This window comes from Lactuca virosa, chromosome 4, assembly GCF_052849685.1.
Source record: "Lactuca virosa cultivar CGN04683 chromosome 4, Lactuca_virosa_CGN04683_v6, whole genome shotgun sequence".
Lineage (NCBI taxonomy): Eukaryota > Viridiplantae > Streptophyta > Magnoliopsida > Asterales > Asteraceae > Lactuca > Lactuca virosa.
Window position 1 is genome coordinate 408,391,809 of NC_136429.1, and position 19,543 is coordinate 408,411,351.

The 19,543-nt window shown below is 34.5% G+C and overlaps 2 protein-coding genes across 2 annotated transcripts; both read left to right on the top strand.

Annotated features, from left to right (window-relative positions):
• The first annotated feature begins 1,195 nt into the window (after positions 1-1,195).
• Positions 1,196-2,718, top strand: DIM1B (Ribosomal RNA adenine dimethylase family protein). The gene is made up of 2 exons (XM_079087650.1): positions 1,196-1,707; positions 1,848-2,718. The coding sequence occupies exons 1-2, from the start codon at positions 1,279-1,281 to the stop codon at positions 2,550-2,552; spliced, it is 1,134 nt and encodes a 377-aa protein (XP_078943776.1). The 5' UTR covers positions 1,196-1,278; the 3' UTR covers positions 2,553-2,718.
• A 1,894-nt stretch (positions 2,719-4,612) lies between these two features.
• LOC145169070 (putative protein S-acyltransferase 15) lies at positions 4,613-5,510 on the top strand. The gene is made up of 3 exons (XM_079087651.1): positions 4,613-4,923; positions 5,281-5,373; positions 5,481-5,510. The coding sequence occupies exons 1-3, from the start codon at positions 4,651-4,653 to the stop codon at positions 5,508-5,510; spliced, it is 396 nt and encodes a 131-aa protein (XP_078943777.1). The 5' UTR covers positions 4,613-4,650.
• Positions 5,511-19,543: the final 14,033 nt, after the last annotated feature.

Sequence of the window (19,543 nt, forward strand, 5' to 3'; positions counted from 1 at the left end):
TCTATAATGTTTCTTGAGCATACAAGGTCTTTCACTACACATGCCTACAAATAAAAAACATTGAGATCTAGGTTTAGATTCAACACATATGAAGACACATACACCTCTATTTATCTCTCCCGTCCTTATTCAAGACACACATGCACAATGATGAACCAGATGAAGGTTTGGGTTCATATCCTACACACACAAACCCACACATACCCCATAGTCAAGACAAGAACACACGTATAAACCTTGAGAAAGAAATATAAAAAACTACCACACATAACACAACTTCGATTCCGTCTTCATATTTCAAGATTTAACACAAACAATCAAGATCTCATTAAAATTTCATATTAGATTCTCTATATTTAACACAAAAATCTCAACATATTATTTTAGTTTCATCTTTAGATCTCCATATTTAACACACATCCCTTAGATCTTCAGTTTCGTCTTCACTTTTGTTCTTAGATTTAACATAAAACCCTCAAAATCTTGTTTTATTTCAACTTCAAATATCCAAAAATCGAGACACACATGACTCATCTTCAATTTTTTAGGTTGGGTTTGAAGTCCCTTTAAACATTTGTGGCCAAGGTTCGAAGGATGAAGGTTGAACACTTTTTAGGATTTTGAGAGAGAGATATATATAGATAGATAGATAGATAAATAGAGAGAGAGAGAGAGAGAGAGAGAGAGAGAGAATGATAAGGGGAAGGGTAGGGTCGGGTGGGGTGGGGATAGTTGTGGGTCTTTTATATAGTTTAATGATAATAACAATAAAAATGAAATCAAAGAAAATAAGAAACTAATTACTTAAGACATATATTAGTAATTTCGAGTTTGATATGGACCAAATACTTAAAAAGATAAGTTTGGGAGGGACCAAAACCATAAAAGTTATTCAATTTCAATCACCGGTGCAAGTTCAAACATTTTTGGACTGAAATTGTAGAATATTGATAACTATAGGGACCATTCCTGACCATTTTTTTTCATGAAATCCTGACCAATTTTTTAAATCTTAGTAAAAAAAAGTGCAACCGACCATTTTTACAGTTTTTTCAGATTAAAAATATTGATGAATAATATAATTCAACAAAACTGACAATGCTATTTTGTATTTTTACAGTTAATTAAATTAGCATTTAACTAATAAATCACTTTTTTGCAAAGTAAAATTTGTTTTATTTTGTTTTCCATTACATGAAAGCAGCAAAATAACTTAAGAAAAACAAGCTGCAACCGAAATTCAAAGCTTTCAACGGTCCTCGCAGCTTCTTTATCAGTATGCTTCGATGTTCCAAATCCTCCATTAATCGTTTTCCGAAATATATTCTTCGCCAACTCGCTGTCCAAGTTCACCAGCTTCGTGCGAAATCAGGTCGTCCTCCATTCAAGAACAGATACGACGATGACGACGAGGACAATAATGATGTTTATACTCGAAAAAGAAAGGGTAATCAAGAGGATCGTTTACAGCTATACAAAAGCAGGGGGCAACATCTTCTTACTAATCCGAGAATCCTTGATTCCATTGTAAGGAGCTCTGGTGTGGGACCGGGTGATACGGTTCTTGAAATCGGGCCTGGCACCGGAAATCTTACCCTGAAGCTTCTTGAAGTTGCAGACAAGGTTGTTGCAGTTGAAGTTGATAAACGTATGGTACAGGCTCTTCACACTCGTGTTTCTGAACAGGGGCTTAGCGAGAAACTAACGGTAAGTCGTACATTATTCCAAGAAATAAGTTGCTTATAAACTGTTCGATGAAATGTCTCAATGAAGCTATATTACGAAACGTCAGTTTTTAAATTTAGAAATGGTTACAGATGATCTAAATCCCAATTGGGTTCTTGCAGATTATATCTAAAGATGCACTAAAGACAGATTTCCCACATTTTGATCTTGTGGTGGCAAACATTCCTTATAATATATCATCACCTCTAGTGGCTAAATTGGTGTTTGGAGGATACCATTTTCGAAGTGCAACTCTTCTTCTTCAAAAAGAGTTTGCTATTCGGCTTTTATCTAACCCTGGTGACTCAGAGTTCAATAGATTAGCTGTTAATGTGAAGCTGGTTGCTGATGTTGAGCATGTCATGAACGTAAGCAAAAGAGATTTCATCCCAATCCCAAAAGTCGACTCTTCAGTTGTTAAAATCCATTTGAAAACTGAAATCCCAGATGTAAATCTCAATGAATGGTGGGCTTTCACTAAAACATGTTTTGGCAAGAAAAACAAGACATTGGGTGCAACTTTCAAGCAGAAGAAAAAGGTCGCAGAGCTCTTAAATTTGTCAAAAGTAACAAATTTTGATGAAAATATTATGCCACTTGATGTTTTTAATTCAAGTGATGATGAGAAAGATGAATCGATCTTTTTGGGAAGTTTTAAGGAAAAACTTGTGGGGATTCTTAGAAGTGCGGATCTTGAAGATAAAAGACCATCAAAATTATCGAATGAGGAGTTGTTGTATTTGCTCTCTTTGTTTAATAAGGCAGGAATATGTTTCCATGATCAAGAAAAGCCAATGGATATCAATGCTTCGTTTGCTTCATCATAGAGATAAAAGTTTCTAACTTGACTATAGTAATTTGGTTCATTAATTGTATTTTAGTAGTTACCATAATGAGTTGACTAAAATTAAGTTAGTAATTTAAGTTTTGTTTATTAAGTTGTGTTTTGTTTCATTATTGTACTATAGTTATGTGTGAGATAAGTCGAATGATTTGTTATGTCATTCGTGTCTTCTTCATTTCTTCAAAAAACGATTGATCAATGGAAGTTAATCGAATAAGTTAAACAAATTCGTCTTTTATATTATATGTTAAGGAAAGAAAAACTCATTCATAGTGAAAAATACAAAATAAATATAAGTTCCACTTGTTTTGAAAAAACGAAAAAAAAAGGTATTGGAATTTGCTTATTGATTGTTTTTTAAGTTGTATGAGTCAAAAGAAACGCCTGTGGCTTGAATAGATACATTTTTAACCTAAATTAACCAAATTTGTCGAGAATTATTACTTTTCGTTAGCTCAAAGGGGTTGATAGTGAGATGTTGAATAAACTTTTGGCCTTATGATGCAAGGTTAAATGAAAGAAATAGGAGCGTACTTTTAGTAATCTGTTTATTATAGCATTCTACTTTAATTTCTTCCTATTACATCATTGTGCTTAGAAAATTCTACCCAATTTTTGCAATATAACCATGGATTCTACTATTATTAGTGAGCAATACAATTATTGAATATTTCTAGCATAAAGATAAGGGACATAATTGACATGGATACAGTAAGTCTCGCTTGGGCTGCTTTAATGGTAGTCTTTACATCTTCCCCAATTTTCACTGTTGTAATTGCGTTGATTTTTCAAAATATAATGTTGTGATAAAAAAAAATTAAAAACGTAATGTTATAATTGGATTGGATTTTTAAAGTACAATTTGTTAATAAAAAAATTAAAAGTACTATGTTGTAATAAGAACAAATGGATGTGGGATGTTTTAACACGATTAAATGTAAATTTGTTTTTTTAGTTTGTCGACGCTATGGAATTCGTAGAATCATGCATGGGATCTACCGAAACTCGTATCATGGGATGGCTCTTTATGATACCATACAATGTGCATCCTCCCTAATAAATAAAGATCTTTTTGACACATGTCACATTCTCATTTATTTTGCCACATGTAATTTTGTGGTTATTTTAAATTAATTTTTATTCCACAAGTCATTTTATGGTTTTTTTTTCATTTTATTAAATTGTAGATAGTATTTATATTCAATAATAAATGCATATTAATTTCATTAATGAACTTTCCTTCTAATTTCAAAATTACCAAATTAAAGATTCATTAATTTTCTTTATTTATTTATCTAAATTATTTGTTTAAATTTAAAAGAGAAAAAAAACACTTTAATTTTTATAATTCAATATTTTTTCACTTTTCTTATAAATTCATACTTTTCAAATGGTTAGAATTTTGTATTTAGTTTTTTTTTTTTTTTTAAAAAAAAGCTCATGTAATACATGAGTCTCACACCTAGTTTTTTTATATAAAAAAAGATTATAAACGATTGTGTTTTAAATAACATTAATTTTTTTGCTATTTTAATATTAATCTAAGGTTTTACTAAATAAAACAATCTATTATGGTTATTGCTACTTTGGATGCAACAAATTGCCTATATGACATCTAACATCTTATGTGAATATATATATATATATATATATATATATATATATATATATATATATATATATATATAGAGCTAGGTTCAAATGTTTTTAGCAACTATTGTGTGCATGAATGCACCAATAGGAAATTAGGAAAAACTAAATCATTAAATAAATCATTTAAGGGTATTATAGTAATCTTTGCATAGTTAATTATGGTAGATTAACAACAATTCCTTATATCACGCAAGAAGCAAAGATAAATATAGAACATTAGCCCTAAATCGATTTCAATCGGCGCCCTGCACTGCGCATCTATCTTCCTCCTCAACTACCCGATTACAAAATTTCTTCTTTCATTTCAACAGGCAAAGGGCATCTTGACTGGAAACGGAATTCGTGTCACTCACTTTCCTGGGCCTTCGATCGAAAACCCATTCCGACTCAACCCTCTACTCTTCCCCAAAATCAAGCAATCAAGCGAGATGAAATGGCGAAGATTTGTATCGTTCCCTATTCTAGCAGTTTTGGTACTAATGGAAATGGTCTATTATGGTACAGTTTTCGTATTTCTTGATGATTGGTTAGGGTTACAGAGCCCAGCAGGTTGGATAAACGCCGTGATCTTCACTTCGTTGGCATCGTTCACTCTTTTCTCGTTTTTCGTCTCCGTTCTCACTGATCCTGGTGGTGTCCCATCTGGGTATTTCCCTAATATTGAGGACAATGATGGCTCAAATCAAGAATCGAGAGACGCTGTAAGATTCACGTTTTATTCATACCCCTTTCGAATTCTTCATACATATTTTGATCAGACCCATATCGGTTTTCTCTTTAGAACAGCTTATGTTAATTGAATTCGGTGATTATTTGTGTTTAAATTGACCCAAAGGGTGATGATCAAGGTTAAAAACTTTGTTCAAGATAACGAATCATATATGAATACATTGAAATATCCCAATTAGTTTTATTGTTGTAGAATACTTGTTAGAATACTTTATACCTAATCAAAATCACAAGGAATTCAACCAAATAAATACTTCATATCGATTTCACATTGTTTACACTTGAAATCACTTATATCTTTTTCTTGATAAATACGATGCATATTTCAGGAAGCACTTAAAAAAAGATGTGACAAATGTCCTGCATACAAGCCTCCAAGAGCACACCATTGTCGAGTTTGCAGAAGGTGTGTCTTAAAAATGGTGGGTATGAAAGATTGAAATCACAATAACATAATCTATGTTTTGACCTAAAAAGTCAAATATTTTTTTTCATCATGTTATCTTCTTATTCTTTAACTTTTGTTTAGGATCATCATTGCACATGGATAAACAATTGAATTAATTTTGTTTGATTTCATATACCAACATAGTAAAGGCTTAATATCATATGCCAATATAGATCGGTGAAAGCTACTCATCTTGTTCTAGAAAATTGTTTAAAAAGGTAAGTAATTTGTTTGTGTATTATTTTGGTTCAATTTGTGATTTTGAATTCCAATTTCTACTCTCCCTTTGTTATTGTGTATTTGGAATCTAAAAATTATATTAGCAGTAAATACGATACTTTTTAATGTATTCTAGGTATTCTGTCAGAATATATTCTGCCAGAATAAAATCTATGTATTCTGCCAGAATATATTCTATGTATTCTATCAGAATATATAAAGTGATAGTTAATTGCAAACAACATATTTTTAACCATTATTAGTTTTTGTTGTATTTGTGATAGGAATGGCTGGAAGAATGTGTTGAAGACCTAATAGGAATAACTTGAAGAATGAATAAAGTTTGATCATACTCACATTTTAATAATGTTGTTATTTTTTAAGAATTTTATTCATTTTTGTTAATATTCTCTTAGAATATGTATAATTATATTAAAATGTATAAGACTTTTAGTCTGTAAGAATATGTATGAATTTGTATTTAAGTTTGGATGTATAAGAATATATTAGAATGTTGCTATTTTTCAACCTCAGATTCAAGAACTTTGTTATTCCTCAATAATATTCTAATAGAATAAAATTCTGAAAGAGCATCATTCTAAATAAAAAAATATTCTGACAGAATAAAATCGGTTATGTTTACAAATTATGTTAGAATTAAAATTGTATTAATTAAAAAAATTCATATTTTTAAAATTAGGAGAATTAATTATCCATAAATATCCGAAAATTTCCTTTTATAATTGTAGTTAATTGTCTAAAATACCCTTTTGCTAAAATTTGTATGATTATATGGTACATGCTATCCCATTGTAATATCATACACTCTCAAATCATGTCCATTGATGAATTCCATCTGTTGGTCCAGATTTGTGCATTCTGTCACACAATAGTTAATAAAAACAAAATAATCTAACCCTATATATATATATATATATATATATATATATATATATATATATATATATATATATATATATATATATATATATATATATATAGCAATTAGGTTCCCTCCTACAGTCTTTTATGGAGACTGATTTTCAGCCATGTGGCAGGATCCGACTGTTCTTTTTTTTTTTTCAATTATAATATTATTTATTAGATAATCAGGTTATAACTCGTGTACTACACGATTATTGGTATAAAATAATTTTGAAAATAAACAGAGATTATAATTAATAATATATCTGCAACTATAGTCTTTAATCATAAATGTGCAAACATGGATTAACGGTAAGTAACTAATATGGATTTCTAAAAATATATTTTATAATATAATCTTACTTAAATAAGATATAAGTAATTAGTTTAAGTAATAAAGCAAGAAGTTAGTTTCCACTATTTGTAATTATGTTTTTTTTTTTGAACCGGCAATTTTATTGAAAAAACACCCTAGCAAGATACTAGGGCCAGAATTTACATCCAATAGAGAAAAGAAAGCATATGCTATATACAATTTAATGGTGATACACACCACTTATCCCACTCCATTTTTTCACCTGTTTGACTTCTATGCTTTCTCCACGTAAATACGATAGCTTTTATGGAATCCACAATAATCGCCCGTTTTGATGCCTCACCTCTAAAAACACGATCATTCCTCGCCTTCCATAAACTCCAAAGACATCCGTATATAATACCGGTTAGTGCTTCTTTCTTTTTTGGACAGTACCCCCATTTTCTTGTAAAATCTAAAACCTCATTAACACCAGAAAATGATTGAGTGGGTATTCCACACCACCTATGGGATTTGCTATTTTTATTTTGTATCAATTACATACATGGGGGCTTAGAGGGGGGGGGGGGAGGAGGGGGGCAAAGTGGGCAGCTGCATAGGGCCCAATTTTTTTCATTATATATTTTTATGTTAAAATACAAAATTATAATAAAGATAAGGACCCTTTTTTTCTTGTTCGTCCTGGGCCTTTAAGAATATTTCATTTTACAGGACCGACCCTGATTACATAGATCATTCTCTGTTAGAAAATCGGGGTAATAAAAGGCTTGAAAATTCTGAGAATCGTGTGAACACTTTTAGATTAAAGTATTTGGGTGGTACTCCCAACCTTTAATCAGATAAGACTTAGAAGAGTTTAAAAAACAGAGAATATGAAGTATGATTTTCGTGATTGTTGTACCAGAAAAATGATGACCAAAATGATTAAGTACTTCATTTGTCAAGGCAGTTGTTTGCCCCTTGGACCCCGCCAGGGGCTGCCGCCCCTTGAACCCCGCTCCCAGGGGCGTTGCCCCCGGACCACCGTTCGTTTAGGGGCTTCGCCCCTAAATGACAGTCTACTTGAATCTTGAATGAATTTAAACAAGTGTGCACTCCGCACCTTCCTTACTTGTTTAATATTCATCAAGATTTATTTTTGGTCAACAAGTCAATCCATTACACTTAAATACACATTGATGATACAAAATCATCAATATTCTCCATGCCCTGTTGTTCTAAGTTTACATAATTGATATATTTGTTGTGTTTGAAATTTTCATTTGAATATCAACACCTATATCTCGACCACGACCTTTATATATTTGAATAAATTTAATTGATATGGTCTAATTATACATGTTTTATAAGGTTTTATTAAATTAAATTTTAATATTTGGCATATGTTAACTGAAACAATGTTAATTTAAGCTATTGGTTCATAAAGATATGTTACTTATTAATAATGGTCAAATATTGATCACTTATTAACAATTGTTAAAGGCATGTTACTTAACATAATCAACTATATTTTGATGTATGATATTGTACATTGTTGAGTTTTTTGCTTATATTAATTAATTGGTGTTGATTTAGTATTTGTTTAATAATGTTAGAATTGTTCTTAAAGTAAATAAAGACAGTCAAAATGTTTCTATAATTTAACCTATATAAAATAAGAGTTATAAAATTTCCTCCAATATACATCACCCTATAAATACAAAATAGGTGATTGTTTATGCAAAATAGAAGTTTTTTATATATAATACGAAAGGTAGTAGTCATATGGTTTTGTGTGCTCTGTTGTAGCAGGCCTAACCTCTTTGTAGCAGGCCTAAACCCTCATATATTGTAGATTTTCAGTAACATTAGATATACATATAATTCATGATGGTAAAACGTTGCATATTAGAAGTTGGTTTTGTGTGATGTTTAAATTAAAATTTGTTTATACAAAACGTTTGTTTATTAATAAGTGTTCTATTTTTTATGTTTGATTATTTAGTAGGTGTTAAATCGTTGTCGCGCACGATTTAAGCAAATAAAATTCCATTGCTCGAATGTACTAAATTATAGCACAGGGAAGCAGAATCGAATCCTCAGGGACATAGCCTAATGGTCAATGCATCTTTGCGTAAGACACATACTAGTCATAAAACAAAAAATATGAAACGGGGGATTTCGATTATTAATTAAAACTAAAAATAACTAAATAAAATTTAGCAATAAAAACGAATTCAGTTCTACTGCGACTTTCGTAATCATGCAATCAACAATGACCTGATTATTCAAAATGTGTTCTATCTAAATTGGTACTGAGAAAAACTAACGAACACTAATATATTCCCCTTTACCTACTTAAATTAACCAAAACAAGATCTTCACTTAACCTTAACCTTTTACTAATCTAATTAAACAAGCTCTTAATTAAATTCAAAAAAATCGTATTAAGATATGTGTAAAACTCCCAACAATATCCAATACTTCTCACAAGCTCAGAAGCATAAAGATATGAAATTTCAGTTTATAATAAAGTCAAATCCAAACATAGAACTGATTTATTACTTATTACTTATTACCAAATTGATAAAATAATTACGGATTTCAACTGGTTAACTTATTGATTTAATCATAAATTAGGTCATCAAGCCAAAACGAATCAAAATCAAACATTCATTAAAGACAAAACTAAAAAATCTAGATATAATCACAAATCAAAAACTAAATCTAATGATTGATTACATGAAAAGTGCTGATCTATACAGAACTGAAATCTAGGCTTTAGCCAAACATGGCTAAAATCCGATCAAAACTATTAAAAAGGAGATTAAACTACTAATTCTTAATAATATAATTGACTAAGATTATCCACAACCATAAGATCTTCAGAAAGTGATGAAAAAGTGTAGCAAATCGCCTTCGAAAATTGTTTTGTCGTTTGGGAACGTCCAAGGCTAAAACTTATCGTGAGAGGGAGCCTTTATATATGAGCCAACAACTTCCGGAGCAAGAAAGTGAAAAATGTGATTGCATTTTTTGGAAAATACGATCGCATGGTTAATTGCATTTTTGGAATAAATCCTAGAAACTTTGTTTAATGAAGTACGTTGCTATTTTGAACACTTTTAAGACATCATGAGAGAAATGAGATCGCATTTTTAGGTTTCCACGATCGTATTTTATCTAAAAAGACACCAGATGAATATTCGGTCTAACAAATCCTCGATGCATAAATGCAATCGTATTTTTGAGAATCCATGATCATATTTTTCATAAAACGCATGATTCAGACGCAAACTCTTCAGTTTCAGCAAATCTAACCCCACTTCCAGCTTCTTCAGGTATTTTAGCTCAATTAAGCTCCAAATATACATCCAAAGCTGCTTCCAAAGTACTGCTCCACTCGAATTATCTGAAACCGACATAAAAACATGAGAAGTACGAAAATTTTGATGATAAACATGAGCTGAACAATATTTAAACTAATGCATATGAAAAAGCATAAAATATGATGCGAAATGCTAATAAAAACTAACCTAAAAGATGAATAAAATGGCTAAATCTCCCCAAGCTTAAACCATACTTGCCCTTAAATAATAAAAAGATTAAACATTATAACTGAAATGGAAAGACGTGTATGAGATAAAAAGAACTTACAATAAAAACTAAATAACTAGAAACTAAAAACACTTCACTATTTTTTTCACATGATCAGACTTTACATTGAGGGAAGATCCAATGGAATCACTACCTATACAACCATCACAATACCTTCCATCTTTCACAGATTCCCAAATTTAGGAAAAAGCTCGACGGTGCAAACTAATAAACCAACTACAGCTTTTATTTAAACATTATACTTTAATTAGCCTTACTCGCGTGGAAAGCATGTTTCAGATTTTTATGTCCTTAAGACTAAATAATTAAGAACCAGGCTCGAATTATCCTCAAGAACTCGTCACGTCAAATCGACTTTCACTAAAGCAGTGGGTCCACCCATAAGAGCCTAACTCTTATGCTTTCGTTTTTCAGAGAATAACAAATATCATATCACATAGTTCTTCGTTCGCCATATTTGACTTTGAGGCGGCCTCTAAATTGATTGAACATGATTCTTTGTATCTTTGTCTTCAGCATTGATTTCTTCAATCGTCTTTTTGTTTCTCTTGAGATTTCTTCTATTAAGTGCTTGAACTTTGACTTGGGTATCCAATATGACAGTTTTATCTTTGTTTTCTTTTTGATTGTGTGGATCTGATATATGGGTCTCTATTACTGTGAAGGTATTGTGTGTCAACAAATAGGTTCGTGTTCAATAGGTCCATATTTGTAACACTCCAAAATTTAAGGAAATTTAAAATTTTCAAAATCAACCATTAGTCAACATTGTTTACAAAGAGAGTCATTGTTTCAAAACCATTATTTCAAATCAAAGTTTTCCAAAGACCCAGTGGCTCAAAACAGGAAATTATGTATAATCACGCCTTTTCCTTCCCACGATCCTCAGAAGTACCTGAAACGCTAAACTAAAAACAGTAAGCCAAAGCTTAGTGAGTTCCCCCAAAATACCAACACACATATACATATAACAGCATATACTAGCATGCCAATTGGGCCCTCAGCTCATATCTAGATTGCTACTGAGCGCACAATATAAATCTGGTATGCCAATTGGGCCCTCAACTCATATCTGGATTGCTCCTGCATTTGTTGGCTACCGCAAAAAGTAGTACAACCTCAACCCAATGCAATATATCGACATATGTAACAGATAAACATAGAAACAGAACCAACAAATACGAATAATCATACAGATCTACTAATCCAACATTGTACTATGCTAACCAGGATAAATAATCTAGTGGGTCGGCATTGGTGCATTCGACTCACGGTAAAGTGAGGAAAACTCACCTCTTAGTCTAAATGCATGTTGAATAAATCTTTGCTCCGAAAAATCGACTGAACGATCACCTAACCAACACAAAGGATCTAATCTCAATTAATCAACTCAAAATACCCAAAATACCCCTAGGTCAAACTTGGTCAAAACTCTGGTCAAAGGTCAAGGTCAATGAGTCAACTCGGTCAACGCAACTGAGTACATGGGGCGTACTCAGATCCTAAGTTGGGCGTACTCAAGTTTTAACCGGAGTCAGGCGGTTGAACCCGTATGCGCGGCGTACGTTGGGTTACACCTTACGTACGCACCAAAACCCTTTTTCCTCAATAAGAGCTTAATGCATTAAGCTCTCACATCCCAAATGCAGATCCAAGGCCAAAATACCACTGAGAGTCATAAAGTTTCCAACTTTATGACTTTGCATGCCCTTTAAGTGCTTAACACCAAAAGGTCATGTTTGCTCACACCTGAAACTGCCTGAACCACCTGTTCTGCAAACACCATCGTACGACTTGCCATAGTTGCTGCAATGGCCCCGGCCTTGTTGGCCTCTAGAATGAGAGTCAAAATTCTTGGGCGTCTTCATTGGGCACTCAGTTGTCTGATCCTGAGTTGGCTTCTGCTGCACCCGAACCTCCAACTTAGTCTCCTACTCCCGAGCTCTGCAAATCATTTCTACCAAGGTCCTACATCTCGTTATGCTAACAAAATCCCTGATATCATCCCTAAGCTTTTCATGATATCTCGTCTTCTTTATATCCTCATACTTAACATACTGTGGAACCAAAAATGCCCTCACTCAAAATTTGGCGGTGATCTCCCCCACGTTCTCGGTCGTCTGACGCAAATCCTAGAACTTTTTCCTAGTTGTTGCACCTCGATAGCCGCTGCAAACTCAAATGTAAATCTGGTAACAAAATCTACCCAAGTCATGGCCTCCGTGGCCTCTTCTCCCAAGTCATGACCAACCTCCTCCCACTAATCACGGTCTTAAGCTCTCAGAAGACAAGCTCTAAATCCTACCTTCAACCCCTCAGGACAAAGGGCGTGTTCGGCACGGAGCGTTGTGGAACGTTTGAGAGCTTCTAGCTTCTAGCGTTCGACAAAACGCTCCATTTAAAACAAAAAGCCTCATTTGGCGCTACAAGCTTCTAGCGTTTAGTTTAATCAAAACACTCCAAATCCAAATGCTACTTCATGTAGCGTTTAACAAAATGCCACAAGCTACAAGCTACCCGCTACCTGCTACAAGCTATCTTCTACCAGCTAGTTTTGCCGAACACGCCCAAAATCTTGTCCACTTGTCACTGTCCATGTCCGCAATCCATCGTCTATTGGCAATGGGGTCCTTCTTCTCGAAGAACTCTAGGCTCCACAAGCTTTAAACTCCTGGAAGGTGAGAGTTATGCCTCAAGATGACCAGCTACAATCTCTACATGAAAGGACCATATACGCTCATCCAGTAACTCCATAATCCCCTCCTTAATAGTATTGAACATTATATGGGTCGCATCCAAGATACCACGTGTGATCTATGAAGTGTTAAACTCATGTATCCTCTCATCAATTGGTTCTATAGCTTGAACTAGAACTAGAACCTTGGGTAATCACCACCATAATGAAAGGCAACAAAACAACATATTAGAACATATATAAAGAATCTCTCGTACTATAAGCTTCTTAAAATATTTGTTACTTTCCTTGAATTGAGTACGGATCTTATGCGTCCACTAGTTTGGGCCCAATACTACCTTCCACACCTATCCACACTTTCCTCAAGAATCATCATGAATCCTTTGAGTCACTTATAGTGTGTAATGCCCGTGTTTCTAGCCTAGGCACTAATGATGACGTAATAGTCTAGACCAACCTTTGTAACTTGTTTTGAAATAATAAGATGTATTATTTGATTATTATGTGTTTTATGCTTAATTATTATAATTTAATGAATTAAGGATAAAAATAAGCGTCGAAAATAAATGTTAGACAAACCTGATATCTATGAAGAACGTTGTAGTGGTTGAAACAAGGATGCTGGAGATATAAAGAATACCGAAAACCGAGTTATAACGAACAAGTTATGACCTGTCGAAGTTTCGCGGCAGAACCAGCATGACGCTGTGTGACGTAAAAAGTGAATTTACGATAAATTGCTTTTTAGCCTTAGCAATCTAAACGAAAGTCATAGTGTTCGTTAAACCGAGAGCGTGCATAAAAAGAATGCCCAAATCTGACTTCGTATGAGGAAGTTATGATTTTTCTAAGTTTCAGCTTAGCAGTAGACAACTAAAAACTCGAATTTTAGATCGAGTGGTTTTTAGCCGACACAACCTAAACGATAATCGAAGGTCTCGTCAATAGTAGTACAAGGGTAAAAAGAAAGAAATAAACGGATGTCAGAAGAAGAAGTTATGAATTTTTAACGAATTTTCCTGTACCGGTCTGTTAAAAATGATAATATTAAAAATAAATTCAAAACTAGCCAACGGAGTCTAAACAAAAGTTGTAGAGGATAATCTTGCCTACGCGTGCATATAAAGAACGCTGAAAACGGAGCTCGTATGCGAAAGTTATGAGTTTTTGAAGTTCGGGGCACAAAAACCGAAAACCTTCGCATATGCGAGGTCCTGGTTCGGCCACGTCGCCCTCACATGCGAGCCAACACCGTGTCCAAGCTGCTCACTCATCTGAAGGCGCGGCCCAGTCCGGATCTGATGCGTGTCGTCGCGGTGGAGGCGTCCGAAGCGAGACGCGTGTGCAACCCCTCCTTCCGACGCGTAGCCTCCCCCTCGCCTGCGAAGCTGCTGCGTGTCCTTCTTCTCCCTTCGGTCCGAGCCCTCGCAAGGTATAAAAGGGAGGTGCGAACCCTCCCAGCTTTGGTTATAATTTTGCACACTTTTTCATTTTAAACCTTCTTTGAAGTTGTTTTACATCCCCCGAAGCCCCGGTATCATACCTAACACCCGAAGAATGTCCCGAAGTGTCCGAAGACCCCGATACATTTATCTTTTCGGTTTGAAGCTCAACCCTCGCAAGGCCCGATTTTCGTTAAATCTCCCAGTTTCATCGGAAATGATCGTTTTAAGAAACGAAGTGTTGCCCAATTATCGTTCGATCAAGTGAGTGTATAGTCACTTTCATCTTACACATAGATATGAAGTATTTTCTATAAAATACATGTTATGTGTAATTATATTGTTTGTATTTGAGATGGGTGTTGAATAAATGTTTTATACAAGTTTTAAACTGTATATGTATTTTTATCTACAAATATGTTAGGTAAAACATGGGTAGATGAAATAGTTGATGTGTGTTAAAATGATGAGAGGCCTCGGTATTGTTATTGTTTCAGTCATCTAGCGGACTATAGATGACAACCACAGACTTTTCTAGACAGTCCAGTAGAAAGCTAGCAGGCCCGCAACCTGTAGGTGTTTGTGAACTTAGTGTTCAATGGTATACTCCATCCCCCACATGGTTGCCTTATTTGACATAAATTGCTGAGGAATCCCTAAAGCAGTGTTGTCACCCCGATGAAAATCCTTAGGCTAGGTCCCTTATGATAAGTGTTTAGGGACGTAAAGTGAGGATAACGGGAATGGGTAATCAGGGTTATTGTTGTTTGATGAAATTAGTAAATTTATTGTTGGTTGATGAAATTAATAAATTTATTATTATTGGTGGGTTGAAAAACCCTATATGATCACCTGGCTCCCAAGCCTGACCCACTCAGCTTTTTATATTACAGGTAGTGGACCCAGAGCATCATTGGATGATGACGAGGGATTTTTGGATTATAGATCAGTAGTTGTAAATAACTGTTGTAAAGCTTATAATATATTGTTTATGCTTTTGGTTTGTATCGGAACATGATACCCCGAGGTTTTGTTATATAATGAAAATATATTTCTTTAAGAAATGTTTTGATAAAATTTTATTATATTTTGTTTTGGGAACAAATTCCGCAACATCTTTTGGAAGATTACTCTGATTTCATTTTAAAAGCATAAACTAAATCGGTTTTTTCGAGCCGAGAAATTTGGGGATGTCACATTTGGTATCAGAGCATTAGTTTAAGCGAACTAGGAATTTGTAGGATTTCTAGACTTAAAGTTAGAATGCTAAGTGATGATCGAGAGATGAGTGTCTACCATATTTTAGACACGAGCACTAGTATATTTTAGGAAATATGCCTAAAATAATTTTATGTGCTAAATACTATATGTTTGCCATATATGCCATTATTTGTTCGGATCTATGGTCTGTTTCCGACCGGATCTGGAAACCTTATGTGTTTAGGATTCTAAGCGTACAACTACGATATTAGAACTAGCATTTAACGTTTCGGAGTGATAAGGAGAATTTAAATATCTATCGTGAATAAAGATCTAAATTCGCATAATTTGGTGTATAGATGAAAATGGAAAGAACCCGAAGTGGAGCTGGAAATGCAAATATGTAACGCCCGTAGATCCGGGCTAGTCAATTTAGAGACGATAAGCGTCAAAAATGACTTTTTTGATGGAATATTATTTAGAAGGAGTAATCTTAACTAAGTTCTAGTATATGTTACAAGGATTCCGTGCATATAAAGAACGCCGAAATCCAAGTTATAACGAAGAAGTTATGACCCGTCGAAGTTTCGCGACAAAACCGGCACGACGCTGAATGACGTAAAAAGTGAATTTACGTTAGAGCAATATTTAGCCTTAGCGATCTAAACAAATACGTTAAACCGAAAGCGTGCATAAAAAGAACGCCCAAATCTGACTTCGTATGAGGAAGTTATGATTTTTCCGAAGTTTTGACTTAGCAGTATGCAACCCGAATCCTCGATTTGAGATCGAGTGATTTTTAGCCGAAACAATCTAAATTTGAATCGAAGATCTCATCTATAGTAGTGAAATGATAAAAAGATAGGCGGAAACGGACGTCAGATGAAGAAGTTATGAATTTATAACGGAGTTTTCCTGTCCCGGCCTACTAAAAATAATATAAAAGTAATATATTTATAATATATTAAAAATAAAGTCAAAATTAGCCAACGGAGTCTAAACGAGAGTTGTAGAGAATATTCTCACCTACGCGTCGATATAAAGAACGTCGAAAACGGAGTTCGTATGCGAAAGTTATGAATTTCTGAAGTTCGGGGCGAGAAACCCCAAAACTGTCAGCCACCACGACGTGGTAAAAGTGCCACGACGTGGCAGGAGCTCTGGAGTCTGTCAGACCCACTTGCAATGACGCATGCAGTGACGACCCAACCACCACGACGTGGCACGGGAAAATTTTGCCCTATAAATAGATTTGAAGGGCCAGCCGAGTTTGGGTTGCTCCAGCTCCTCTCTCTCACTCCCGATACCCTCTATAGCCATCCCGAAGTACCCCCGAAGCCCCGGTTTCATCCTGAGACCCGAAGCGAGTCCCGAAGCCCGAAGATCCCGAGAAGAAAAGAGTTTCCGAGCCGAAGCTCTGCCCGCGAGGAGCCCGGTTTTTGTGAAGATCTTCCATATCTACCGAAGAATACTACTTCTACAAGTCGTAGTTCTGTCCAATCATCTTCTGATCAAGTGAGTGTGTGGTCACTTTCTTCTAACACATAAATATTAAGTATTTGCTATGAAATACGTGCTATGTGTATAATATAAAGTTGTTTATATGTGTGGGTGTATAGTCCCTTTCGTAAACACGAGTATAATACAAATATTGTTTGAATGTATTAAGTATATGTTTGGGTGAGTGTGTAGTTACTTTCTTCTAACACATAAATACGAAGTATTTGCTATGAAATACGTGCTATGTGTTTATATATTATTTGTCTATTTGAGATGGGCATGGAATTGAAGTTTTATATAGGTTTTAAACGAGTTAAACTGTATATGTATTTTATCTCTACAAATATGTTGGGTAGAACATGGGTAGACGAAATAGTTGGTGTGTGATAAAGGATGAGTTTGACGATGAGACGAAAGATAAACCTTGGTAGCTATGGATTTAGTACTGTAAAGATAAGCCTCGGTAGCTATGGATTTAGTACTGTATGTAGATGAACCTTGGTAGCTATGGATTTAGTACCGTATAGACGAACGTTGGTAGCTATGGATTTAGTACTGTTAGATAGACGATAATAGCTATGGACTTAGTACCTGTTAGATAAACGTTGGTAGCTATGGACTTAGTACCTACACTGGTAGCTATGGATTTAGTACCCGATGAATGAACCATAGCAGCTATGGAATTAGTGCTTTACGAAAGAACCTTGGCAGCTATTGTCTTAGTGCCTAATAAAGAATCATGGCAGCTATTGTCTTAGTGCCTAATACGGAGTGAACGAATAGATGACTCTTAGGGTAGGCCCTTAAGAGTAAGGAAGATAATTGGATGGGTAATCGGAATGATCGTTTGATGATTGAATATATATATATATATATATATATATATATATATATATATATATATATATATATATAAGATATAATATTGTGGGTTGAAAACCCTATATGCTCACCAGGCTCCCAAGCCTGACCCACTCAGTTTTCTTTGCATTACAGGTAATGGCACAAGAGTATAAGTTGGTGGACTTGACGAGAGATTGTGGATTATAGATCAGTAGTTATAAATAACTGTTGTAAGGTCTATTTTATATTATTTATGCTTTTGGTCTGTATCGGAACATGACATCCCGAGATTCCGTTATTTAATGAAAATACATTTCTTTAAAGAAATGCTTTGATAAATTCTTATCATATTTTGTTTTGGGAACAAATTCCGCAACCGTTTTCTTTAAACGATTACTCTGATTTATAAAACAAAGCATAAACAAATCGGTCTTTTCTGGCCGTGAAATTGGGGATGTCACAAAATAGAAATCAGCAACCTCAACCCCAAGTGATGGAATAGGTGCCAATAGTAGAAGCTGCACCAATACCCAATTACAATGGCTAGAGTACAAGCCATGATTCGGGCTATGATGGACGAACAAATGGAAGAAATGAGGCAGCTATTGTTGAACAATAGAGATGAACCCTCAATGCCTGACGAACAACCTAAACTGAATGACAGACAGTCAGAAGAAGGGGGCGATAGTAGGACTGTCGGTCAAGCGGAACCCCCAGTGGCAGAAAGGAATGACCCGGAAGGGAAAATCAACAGAGATGGGTGCATGTATAAGAATTTCTTGGGCGCCAAACCGCCAAGTCTTGCCGGAAGCCCAAAACCTTTTGAGATTATGGACTGGGTCTCTGAAATGGAGATGGTATTTGAAAGCTGCAACTGTAGCGACAAGCAGAAAACTGTTTTTGCGGTCAGACAACTGAAGACTGGAGTTTGAAGTTGTTGGGTTTTGAGCATTCTAACACTTCCTAAGTGTACATGCAACCCTAATAACCTTGAATCTATGTTTTCTCTATATACATGCAAGTTTCTTTTTCAAGGTTATTTCCTAACTAGCATGGCATGGGGATTACATAAAACATAAAAACTAGTAGAAATACATACCTTGTTGTTGCTTGGATTCCTTCAAGACTTTGTGAGCCTAGCACCCCAAATGTTGTGCCTCAAATGCTTCACACAACACTACAAACTTGGAATAACTTGAGAGAATGTCACTTAGCCTCAAAAATCGGTTATGCCCTCTTATGAATACACTAGTCCCGATTTTGCATGCTATAGGGTTTCTTTTATAGTGTGTCATAATTAGGAGTTACAAATGTAAACCCTAATTGTCATGACTCTTCATTCCTCATGACCCATGGGTTTGTAACTCCCATGGACTATCCATGGAGCTCCATATGGTTATAACCAAAC